Source organism: Egretta garzetta, unplaced genomic scaffold (genome assembly GCF_000687185.1).
Source record: "Egretta garzetta isolate BGI_Z169 unplaced genomic scaffold, ASM68718v1 scaffold523, whole genome shotgun sequence".
Lineage (NCBI taxonomy): Eukaryota > Metazoa > Chordata > Aves > Pelecaniformes > Ardeidae > Egretta > Egretta garzetta.
In genome coordinates, this window is record NW_009259177.1 from 17,796 (window position 1) to 30,289 (window position 12,494).

At 39.2% G+C, this 12,494-nt stretch overlaps 1 protein-coding gene across 2 annotated transcripts in view; it reads right to left on the reverse strand.

Moving 5' to 3' along the window:
* Positions 1–12,494, reverse strand: part of LGR4 (leucine rich repeat containing G protein-coupled receptor 4) — a 44,656-nt gene that overhangs the window by 5,285 nt on the left and 26,877 nt on the right. For both annotated transcript variants that reach the window (XM_035891192.1, XM_035891191.1), the window contains 12 exons: positions 10,791–11,006; positions 10,050–10,121; positions 8,185–8,253; positions 7,516–7,587; positions 7,358–7,429; positions 6,620–6,688; positions 6,123–6,194; positions 4,466–4,531; positions 3,311–3,382; positions 2,250–2,321; positions 1,806–1,931; positions 305–426 (listed from right to left, as the gene is read on the reverse strand). In XM_035891192.1, the coding sequence (XP_035747085.1) occupies positions 305–426; positions 1,806–1,931; positions 2,250–2,321; positions 3,311–3,382; positions 4,466–4,531; positions 6,123–6,194; positions 6,620–6,688; positions 7,358–7,429; positions 7,516–7,587; positions 8,185–8,253; positions 10,050–10,121; positions 10,791–11,006 (1,100 nt within the window). The remainder of the gene's footprint in view (positions 1–304; positions 427–1,805; positions 1,932–2,249; positions 2,322–3,310; positions 3,383–4,465; positions 4,532–6,122; positions 6,195–6,619; positions 6,689–7,357; positions 7,430–7,515; positions 7,588–8,184; positions 8,254–10,049; positions 10,122–10,790; positions 11,007–12,494) is intronic.

Genomic DNA, 12,494 nt, shown 5'->3' on the forward strand with positions numbered 1-12,494 from the left:
AAAGGTTGAAATATTGAGAAGCATAAAACATTTTTGTTCTGGCAGAAAATGACAGGGACAATGCTGGCATTTCAGAACTTAAAAAAAAAAATTTCCCCTTAGGTAAAATAGGGGGATCTTACAGGCAGATCTTACACATTTACAAAGAACATGGCACTGCCTATCTGTAAGCAGCTGCTAAGCACTTTCAGAGACAGATTTTGTATCCCTATAAAGATTCACATTTTCCTGATTTCCTTATTCAAAGACAAGATCTGACCTGGCCCAAAAGAATAGTGCCAGTTTAGTACAGCGAAACACTTACCCTTCTCACGATCCATCAAGGCACCTTGATCTTGGTGACTGGAATCTTCAGCATTAGAGTTTAAATACGAATCACAACCCCAAAATGCACAGCACTGGTAAGCATATGGTACAGAGAGTGACCTGAAATACAGGCAGAACAAAGAGTGTTTCCCACTGCAACCTGAGTTAAAATTACCGTTTGTTAAAAATATTCAAGTGACACACTTCAGTGCTAAAAACTGAACCTTTTCTTTGTCATGGTCACCAATAAAAAACTATTTCTAATTGAATCAGTTGTAACCATTTCTGACGAACTTTTGCACTGAGATAAAGGACAGGTGATGCATCCAAGTTGTGTCAGCTGCAAGGAGTACGAAGAAACTTGTGATGTTTAGCTCTCTCTACTACTCGTTCTACTCCATATAAAAAAAAATTCCAGTAAGTGTTTGTGGCATTACTGTACAAATTAAACTGAAAACTAATTAAGCAAATTAATTAAAGAGTAATTGTTTTCCAAGAAAGTTAATTCCCAGGTGACCACAGTGTTAAAAATGTATCTTTCCTTCTCACTCTTCATTTTGCAGCCCCTAAATAAGACAAATTTTTTGCTATTGTCTTTTTATATGTTTGACAGAAATGGTGCGTACTTTTAGTCCTGGTAGAGAAGAAGTACAGCTGCATGCAGATTTTTAAAAAGTCCACATAAACAATGAAATAACAGCAGACCAGAAGTTAATTTTTCTGACTCAAGGCTATAGTATCAACTATCTGCAGTACTGTTACTGAATTCTCTTCTTGGAAATATTTAGGAGGAACGTCAGTCAAAAGGATCCCACAATGCATTGGTTCTCAAACACAGACCAAACCCTAAAACCCAATCTGCTGTTTCCACAGGACTGCTGAGGCCTGACATGGATTCCTTTGTTGGTCTTAGACAATTAACAGTATCTTCATCTCCATTTTTTCCCATCGGACAATATGGGAAATAATTCCTAACTGCTTCTTGAGGATTGAAATATTAATGTGCAGAGAGATCTTTGAAAATGCAAAGCAGTTAATCACTGTCTGACCCACCTTCCACTGATATTGGTACCGGGTTTCCATCTGAATGATTCCTGTTACTCTTATCATTTGCCTCCCAGAATAAACAGCGTATGTATAAAGCGTGGTGATTATGGAGTCAGGCACCTGTGCGTCTGCTCCCACTTTCCATACTCTCAAAGACAGATGTGCTCAGTTCAATAACAAATGGAATCCACACAAACCACCACCCCAAAGTCAGGTGCTATCTGCGTGAAAAGTGGTGGAGGAAAAATACAAAAGGTTCCACGAAAATTGTCTGCAAATGGCTTCTACACCAAAACAGTCAGACGCCCTTTTATATATGCCAACATTAAGACCCTAGAGGACTCAGCAAATCATTTGTCATGAATATTACCTAAACAGGCTTCATTTATTGTCATGTTGCTTGTTACTGTCAAAATAAGCGAGGCACCCTGTAGTGTTATTTACCAACGTACCGGAGCTTTGCGAAGTTCTTTGCTGCCAAAGCTTCTTTCAACTCAGAATTGCCTGCAAGTTTAAGCTGGTTCAGTCCACTCAATCCTTCAGTTGGAATTGAAGTGAGTTCGTTGAAACTTAGGTCTCTGAAATGTGAATATTAAGACAGTGTTACAACAAAGTAAGTTTGAAGATCCTATAGCATACACTTCATTATTTAGGAAGCCTGTAATGAGTAGGAAGGCTTTTTAAAGTTTCACACCAAGGCTGTGGTCTGGCAAATGCCTGTCAGTGCAGCAGGCACTTTCAACAAGTCTGCCCTGCATACATTCAGCTAGTAAGAGGTTTTGTGATCCACAGAGATGAAACACTCAATGGGCACATACCAGTTTTAAGCCAAAAACGTTTACTATCTCAGCAGTTTAATGATAGAGAGAAGGTCACTTCAAGAATAACCTACTTACAGGTTAACAATAGCTCCAACAGTGGTGAAAGCTTCCTTGTGGATCTGATGGATCCGATTTCTACTGAGGTCGCTGCAACAAATACCAAACAAGATTATTTTAGCAATTTCATCAAAACTTTGTAGAAAAAAAACTTTGTAGAGAAAAAAGCTGAGGTGACAAATACATGATGCCTTTGACAGAGAAGCCGAACACCACTCCCATTTCCCTCCCTCCCCAGTCAGCCAGGTGCAGTAGCAGCCAAATCCCTCAGTAAGGCAGCTGTATCCTGCTTCACCTCATCCCCAAAGCAGAATCCATCTCCCACTCCTGCCCCTCTCCCACTCCTTCCCTCTGCTAGCAGCTCAGCCTGTGCTCCCAAGGCAGGGGCCAGCTCTGGCACCACCCATGCCCAGGCTTGAAGGTGCCAGGACAATCCCTTCGGTGACAACCGCACCTGCAGCAGGGCACGTCGGGAGGGGTGGGGGAAGATGACAAAAGAACAGCGGAAGGGCATCTGCTTTGTTGGATTTCAAAATCCAGATCCAGCTCCTGCTGGACCACCATGACCTACAGTACTACATTCCTTTTACAACACCTGTCAAATTGCAGATTTTTTTTTTCCTGGTAATTTCAATGATCCTATATAATCTTCATATAGCTAGAGGTGTAAGGGGAGGGGTTAAATTTTGTTTACTGGTCTGCTCCTCCTAACGAAAACAAATAGGATCTCTCCAATAAATACTATATAATGGAATAATATAGTAACATAATAAAGTAATGCAAAATGGTGGACTACCAAAAAAAACAGTTTTTTTTATCTCCATATATATATGTATATGTATATCTGTGTGTGTAAAAATACCTTTATAGGCTAAAAAAATAAAATGAATAGAAAGAACGGGACTGAAACAGGCTGCTGCCAGTAGTACATGGTTTGCTTCACCTTAGGATCCAGCATACCTAGCCTTTTACCATCAATCACATTTGTAACACCAAATCCTAGCATTAGTTTATGTAGGAATCAAAAACATGATCTTGCATTATTTTATTTTACTCAGTATGCAGCTATGCGCACTTACAGGATACGAAGGGAGGACAGTCCTTGAAAGGTATCCTCTGTGATTTCATGGATTTGATTATGCTGCAAGGAACTGCAAGGTGAAGAAGTAGAAACAGAACTTTATTGGCAAACCAGGCTGACTTCAAACCAAGGGATAGCTCAGTGCCTGCCAATACATAGATTTAACCTTACAAATGGCAAGATTTTTCTCATTTCCCCTTGTAGGCAAACTGTTTAATTATCTGCTCTGCATTTCACATTAGCCATGTTAATATAACCGTGAAGCTCTTTCATGGCGCCTCTGCCCAATCCCAATTCACAATTCATTTAATTTAGAAGAGACTTAAGTGTGGACTGAATTATTTCCAAGCTGGAAGTAACACTCTACAAACTTGGAAGACTCACACTGATATTTAAACAAATCTACCCAGTTCTGAAACAATCTTTAGGCCATATTCTTACCCTGGGCGCACTTTCGCTTCTTGAAATACAGACTTATGAAAGGAAAATGTTGAGAAGAGCTAATGGGCAAATTGTACTTCCAGTTCACTAGCTCCTTTCACAATGAACCACATGTTCAATGAGCCTGAAGATGTCAAAAGCCTAACAGCAAAGACCTGTGAGAAGCCTAATAGCCCCATTCTAGTTAAGTGGAAAGAAGTTTGAGAGCAGTAGAGGTAGAAGAAGTAGGAACATATATGCAGGCAGAAAAATTGCATAGGGTCTGGAAATTGAGCTTCATATTTAAAGCAATGAAGTAACGAAAAGCAAAGATGGGTTTTGAATGTGTCTTACAGGGACTAGAGGAAAAAAGCATTTTACACAAACATAGGCTGATGGTTGGAGGGAACTGAAGAAACATTGAAGAGATAAGAGGCAGGAAGGAAAACTCATAAATGCTCATTCCATTTATGCATATAGCAATACTACAAAATGCAGGATTAAGGTGTCCTTCATCCTTTTTTGTGCCATAGGAACAATTAAACCTTAGCTAATTGAGAAAAACACAAGTGGTTGTGTATTCTCTGCCCAGCACACTCCTCACATGAGACGGTCATACTATCTGTCCTTAATCTCAGAAACTTATGATCAAACATGACGCAATAGTTTCTAGAGGCTTGGACTCGACATACTAAGGAGGTAATAAAGATAAACAACACGTATTTCTACTTACATTTCTTCCAAGGAGTGGCAGCCCTTAAAACTTGGGAGGTCCTTTATATTGTTATAAGACAAGTCCCTTCAAAACAGAAAACGGGAGAAAGGTGCTTAGTTCAGCTCTTTTCTACTTGAAACATCTCATCACGTGTAACCATTAAACGGACTGGCAGAGAAGTCTTCCTGTTAGTTACATTCTGTGGAAAAACTAAGGGCAGTTTAGAGAAAGTCTTGAATGCAATCACAAGTGTGACCTCTCCACAGTCATCCTAACTAGCCCCACTTCAATTATACAGATTATATACATCCAAAAATCTAGAAAGACACAACTGCTATGTCAAGCTTGCAACAGTCAGCAAATAGCAGAAATAAGGCTTTCTATATAACTCTAAAATGTTGATTCATTGCCTTTTATTCACCCTATCCACATAACCCTTTTTAAATCTACACTTCTATACCTCTTCCCCTTTTTGTCTCTGAATTTGGTGAATTTTTTTTATTTTTTTTTTAATTTCCTGAAATACTCAACAGTGATGTAAAGCAAGTAAAAAAAATTCATTCCCAATCTCTCTATTTGGCAAACATTAACGACTGAAACTAATATTCAATAATTGAAAAGTAATGGAGAAACAGGCCATGCCTTTGTAGTGGCTTTAACAGCTCATGAGATCCCTCCCAGTCAACGTTTTTGATTCTATAGGCACTGCTTTCAGCTCTGCATCTGGATATACACACACCCCAAAGCCACACTGTACAATTGCCCTGAATTCCGAGAACTGTAGTCTGAAACGGTTTAATTGATAATCTGTTTTTTTAGAAGAAACCAGATAGATGGTATGCAATGCAGGAATTTGGTGCAAATTTTTTTTAGCATGTTGGTACCTCCCTAAGCAGGGCTAGGATAGTTCAGATTTTCCTGTTAAACTATGCAGCAAAAAGAGACTAGAAACTTGCAAGCAGTCTTTGAATTTCTGTTTAAAAGATAAACTGCCATTTGAAAATAAATCCTACCTCGTCATACTTTTTCCCTAGTTTTTCCTCTATAAAACAGAACATACTTCTCCATTTTTCAGCACTTGCTTTTGTTCCAAATTTTCCTTCATGTATCTTTTGTAAACATGGCTTTGCCTCTCCCACCAAATGGTTTCCTTTTCCAGTTTGGTTTTTTTTGCATTTATTTTAACACATCCTTACTGGTTTTTCTGTCTTGCCTTTGTATTACTACCCTCTTCCTAATCCTCAGCTCCATTTCTCTTGGTTCCTGATGCTCTCTCCTGCGTTCCCGCACACGAAAAAGTCAAAGCACTACAACTAAACTCTTTGTTAACCTCTGAATGTAGGCTATTACTGTTGTGTTTACAATGAATGGTGGCAAAATGAATTGGAAGATGCAAAGACTGTTCTGCAGCACCACCTTACACGTCTTTTATATAGTATGAAAGTAGTGCAGTGCATCCCTATAAAGGGGACCCTGTTTCAGGAATATAAGGCATTACATCAACTCTGCCACAACTCTTGATTCGAAGAATCAAGAAACCAGAATCAGATTTCCAACTTGGATAAAACGACTAGGATGAGCAATTCTAAGCAATACTTTTCCTTTAAATTAGATTTAAGTTTCTTTCAAAACATTTTGATGCAGATGAAAATAGGAGCACAATGTGTGTACTTACAAAGTTCGAAGCACCTTTTGCTCTTGGCATAAATTAACAGGAATACTGTTTATCTTGGTCCCTGTTAGAGTTCTGTGAAAAAAAAAAAAAAAAAACAATCATATGCATGTTTGCATTGTTGATGGTAGATGGCATAACAAGGATACGCGAGAGCAGAATAAGGATGGTGTCTCAGTTATCAGGGTGCTAGATTCACCCCCCGAATTTTTTTTTTGTTTGGGGTTTTTTTTTTTGGAAGAAGCCAACTTTGCTGTTTTTCAGGTCTGTGAGAGAGGGGTTAGTATCCATGGCCTCTTCATAGGCTGCTGTCAGCTTACCCTATTAAAAAAAAAAAAAAGAGGCACCCAGGTATTTACTGTATAATGTTATCTATATTTTTATATATATAACTATATATACATATAAATGCTCTCCAGACCCACTAATCATATTTCAATCACTTCGCAAGAGGCAAAACGAAGAAATTATTGGAAATGATTTCTGTAGAAGATACTTACAAACTCTCCAGATTAACGGTTCCTGTCAAATTAGGAAACCACTGCACCATGCTGGCACCGCGAATGACCCTAAAAAAATTGCCACGAAAATTAGCTGAAACTATTATGCAAAGAATTGTGACATTCAATCCTGCTATCAGGTGGGTATCTTCACTAAGGAGACATTCTAACACCCTTATTGCTTTTGTTTAAATTTTACACATGAAGATAGTCTTTTCACTGCTTCTAATACTAGTAACTTATTTAATAAATTACTCCTACATTAGCAAACAACTGGAATTCATCAAACTGGAAAGAATCATATCAATACAGGTTTGAAAAGGGCATCAACTCTTAGGTAGTTCGCAGTTCAAAGTTTGAAGTCTCACTCCATTTTGCTTTCTTGTCATCACCAGAACTGGTGTATTTTGAGAGCATGCATGCACTAACCTGCAAAACATTCTCACAATGTATATCCCTGTTCAAAAACCACCTAGGACATATTGCAGTTTGTTTAAGTAAGAACCTCAGCATTTGGCCTGAGGTTACATGTCTTATGCAAGGTAATGAAGATTAAAAAAAAAAAGCTTGTAGAGCATATTTGCTAGAGCTTCTTAAGAAACTGGATATTCCCAGCAATAACAATGTTTATAAAAATGTTTATATGTTACTGTAAGTCAGAAAATTCAGTTATTTTGAGTTCTTAGCCACAACATTTCAAATCCATTTACTGTACTATATAGTTGAGATGATACTTACAGGGAATGCAGATCGGACAGATTCTGAAATGCTGAGTTCCCCACAAAAGACAAAGGATTATCATACAAATGTCTGGGAAATGAAAAACACATTTCAATCGCTGTTCTTACAGTCACTGTCTGCTAAAGACTAAAAATAGATGCATGAAAATTACTTACATCGTTCTTAGAAGGGGGTTTCCTGCAAATGCACCATCAGGAATTATGGAAATGTAGTTACTGTGAAATCCCCTAAAGATATTAGCAAAGAAGAAAATCAACACTGAAAAATATACTGCCAGTAGATTCAACCAATAGCCATTTTCTTCACACCTACTCAATTCCCAATCCTGCCCAAAATAGGATTGTAGCTGAACAGGAGTAACTCAAACAGTAGGAGTAACTCTGAAGGCATGATTTGTCTACTGCACATCAGCTGAACTGAAAATATTTCATGAGAAAGAAACTGTTCTGTCTAAAACATGATCCTGTGCTTTCTCTATTCTTCCTCCTCTCTTAAGGAGGGGACAAGGAAAACATGGGTGATCAGTGAATACTTCATTCTGCTACTGGAGGCCAAAACCAGCTCATGATTAAGATCTATGCTAATGGGTCTCCTGAATAAATTGCTTGCTTATGTAACTCCAAAATAATTTTCAATAGGTTCCCTCTCTAGCTGATGATTATATTTTCCTTTAATTATAGCATCACTTAGCATAACTTAATCTGATCTAGGTTGCTGCATAACGAAGCAAGCATTCTTAAATCTGGGGATTTTTTTTCCCTTTTTATTTATGGACAGGAGAAAGAAAAGAAAACTGGTCAAAAGGGAGTATAAGTAATACTCACAACTCCTTTAGACTTGGGAGTGCTTTTATGGCTTCAGGGAACTCTACCATGTTATTATAATTTAAATCCCTAGAAGAAACAAAGCAGGAGAATTATAGAATTCTTAACAGTGATCATGAATTGTTAAAAAAAATTTTATTTAACACAATTCAATGAAAGTAAAAAGTTCTCAGAACATCTTTAACTAGACCACAGAATAACTTGATTTTTAACTGAGATTTAGTCTTCTGATGTTGTACATGCTTTGTAGCCAGTTAATAACTTAGGTAAGGTATTTAATATTATCCAGAGGATTATTCATAGTAAGTCAAATGAGATTTCCTTACAGCAAAGCTTAGTATTTTTCAACAACTCACAGACTTTTCTTCAACAGAATTTACATGGAAATTAACTAAGATTTCAAAGTTTAAAAAAAAAAAAAAAAATACAGTAGATACACATGACCACTCTATTAGCTTACTAAGAAAACTCTTCTTTCAGGTTTTGTAAAATAAACTGTAAATAAGACATTAGGTAATAGCAGACCTTATAGCAAAACCAATTATAAATACTGAACAGAAGCAGAGGGAAATCTGATCACACTGAGTCACTACACACCAGTGAAAGGGATCTGCTGAAATCTCAGTTAACCTGTCACCATTCTAGCAGTAGTGTCAGGCCAGCTACGGCCTTTTTTCTGCAAAAGGGATTCCTTATGAGGGGAAAAAACATTCTGAGAGTCTTACATCAGCTGTGCACATTTACATAGCATCCAACTATTACTTAACTGAGGTTCTAAGAGAGTGACAAGATAGTTGGGAGTAAGCAGCATTCCTGGACTCATCCAGACTCCTCACATTAACACAGGTGTCACTGGCTTTAACGTGACCTTGCCCTCCTTCATTTGTTTTATTTATTTAGCATTCTCCTAAGCATAACAAAATGCGCTGCTGAAGGAAACCCAGCATTCACTGAGCGAGCTGAAGGGAAATGGGGAGTGTAATCGAAGGGGCTGAAAGCCATTTCTCACTAAGGAGGCACTCTGGAGGTCCAGGAGTGCTGTGGAACAAGGACCTGGCCACTATGGACACCCAGTCCTGGGGAAGAGTATGAATTGTCAGTGGGGATGATGGACACAGGGCGAGGGGAAGGTGATGCTTCCTGCCCCCATCCCCCGTTTCTGTCTGAAGGAACATAAGGCTCACTGTTTCAGACAAACCAGTCCATCATCTGAGTATTTGCCAGTATTTGAAGTGAACTTGGGTGAATCTCTTGCACGAGAGGCTGGGAACCAGGAGCCGGGCTGTTTTCTAGCAGCCTGCAGAGGATCGGTTCAGGGAGCTGCGGGGATGTGTGAGCAACAGCCTCCTTGGCAGGCACCAGTGCCCATCCAGTAACGCGGAAGCAGTGGAGAAACAGCCCGCTGGGGCCCTCTGGGAAACCTCCTACTGTCACACAACAGTTTTGGCAGTGCATCTCAAATATGTTTAATCCTACAGTAAATCTGAGAAACAAGTATTTGTCCTTTGTCACCCACAGGGCCACTCAAACACTTCTGATACATCCACCTGATTCAGTGGAGTGCTATGCAAAGGTACACCAGCAGGATCAGGGCTAGGAACCTGAGAGCCACATCACCTAGCGTGACATTTCACCCAGGCTAATATTTACCTGCTTCTCAACACAGTTAATTAGTTTTGGTGGAGCACTGCACCAATACCAGCCTTCAGTTCCAAAACCTCAGCTGGACCTGTGTCAGTCTTATGTGTTGTGCTGTGCACACACGCCTCATTTGCAGAATCTTTGCCATACCAGTAAAGTAACCTTGATTAGGCTAGGAGTGAGACAAACACTGAACAATTAATTACTTTAAGAAGCATACTTACAAGGTTTCAAGGTTGTCTAGCCCATCAAAGCAGTGTTTTCCTATAGTTTTTATTTTATTATTATGAAGATGACTAAAAAACAAAAACAAGCATGCAAAGAAGTGAATGATTTAATCTAAATTAACAAATTAGCAGGTATTTCTATCAAATCAAGACAGTTAAACAGTTCAGAAAAAACATTACATGGGGTGGATCATGCAGAAGAATGTCTGTCACTTCTAGACAGAAATATTTCATCCTCATATGGGAACAGAATAGATTGCCCACAGTCAAGACAATCCATGTTCAACCTTTACTCGATATCCAGAAGTATGATAAAAATTTGATTTAAACAAATCAAAGGAATTTTTCATATTCACCCTTAGAGATATTTAAGACTACACAGAAACAGGTCTGTGGCAGGTAATATTTTCTTCTTTTAATATCTCTGAAAGATTTCTCTGACAACCGTTGGTTTGAAATACTCATTTCAATGAGTAAAAAGAGACATAAGGAAAATGTACAACCACCTCACTATCCATAGCCCATTTGACTTTCTGTTTAGGACAAAGTCTTCAGCAAACCTTCAGCAGGTTGTCTAAGCATATATGATATCATCTCGTGTTGGTGGTATAGGCTGTTTACTAGACAACTGAGCTAAAACATACCAAAATACCATTTTCAGTGCCATCCTAGCTTAATCAAAACTGTAACTGAGAAGAGAATCAAAGTGACCTATGAAATACAGATAGAAATACTCACAGAACGACGAGACTTGAAAGGTTTGTAAATGCATAGTCAGGAATGTGTGTTATTTTGTTAAGAGCCAGCGTTAACGCCTGCAGAGAGGGGAGATTGCTGAGCGGATAGATGGGAACTTCTGTCAAACTGTTGTCATCCAACCAAAGGTGACGCAACTGCATCAGACCCTCAAAACTGTCTTCTGGTATGGCAGTAATGTGGTTAGCATCTAAACGCCTACATTAAAACAGACAGAATTCGCATAGTAAACTTGCAAACTACAGGCAAGTAAAAATGTTGACAAAAGTCCTAGTAATCCTGAATAATATTTTTAAGCTCAAATATGTTTTACTGAAATACTTTAGTATCAGCAAGTTTGAATGACGCATGAACACCCTTTCAAGGCAAATGAAGAGCCCATAAAAGAAAGCTTTGTAAAAATGTCTTCCCACACGTTTAAGAAAATGGTTTAACAAATTCACATGCTTATAATCAGCTTAAAAAACTGAATTGTTAACTCTACGGACACCTCTCCTCCACAAACCCCCTGGCTGCTCATACTGAAACAAGTCTTTCAAAGGGTAGCTTGATAGTGTATCAAAGATTCCAGAGGTGTTTACTCATTTGAACCGATTATCCCTACAGCTCCGTTGTCGATAGCATCGTATACTGTTATATGCTTTATTTGGTGGTACTACTATACACCTTAAGCAAGTAGTTCAGAGAACAGGATTATTAAAAGCAGTTCCTGAATTAAGTCAGTTACGAATCACCCTGGCAAATAAAACATTACATGATCAACTGAAACAGAGAAATTTCTTTCACTCTTGCACCTGATCTTTTCTAGCATGCTCCACAAAATACATGCAAAACAGCACATTAGCACTGCTGACTGTTGTATGTTACTGGATTTGCCATCACGCTTTCTCCCCAGATGAACTCCGATTGCAAACATCAGCAGTAGTAACACATGTGGAAAGCGAGTTAGCTATCTTCCATACAGAAAGTCAGACCACGTGTGGCAATTACTTCTGCTACAGTTACCAGCTCACCTATGCTATTGGGTTTCACAGCTTCTTCGGGTTTCAAAGCACCAAAAAAAAAAACCCAACAACTCCACACCTGGAAACCTAGGAGGCTAAAATGCATGTCCTCAGCTCCGACTCCAGATGTGAAGCCCTCGCGACGGGAGGCGCAGGTGTTACCGTCAGAGTCTCACCTAGAATCCTCATCCATGATGACTGACAAACCTGATACCGCACTCCTTGTCTGATGGCTTTGGCAGCAACAACAGACACTCTCATGCAAAAGAACACGTGCTTCTTCCTCATGCAATACTCTCTGAACCAATTTGTTTTTTCATCTTCCTACATTAGCAGTGAAGTTCCTTGGAGAGCATCACTGGCAACCAGGGCAGGCAAAAGGCACAGAAGGGGACCGGTTCAAGCTAGTCTACCCTATACCATGTCACCAGATGCACTGGGCACAAAAGTGGAAAACCACCCATACTAAAAGCTTAAGCTTGGATCTACACTGACAGACGCCCCAGGAACAGGCAGCGGCAAGGGAAGAGCAAAACATTAATGAAGCGCTGTTCTTCATACAGCGATGAGAGGGAAGGTCAACAGCAATAGCCCGCGAGATGAAAAAAATGAACTGTGACAAACCCGAGCCGGCGCAGGGCTGAGAGCAACAGGCAGTGTTCGACTGTACTCTGACCTAGAG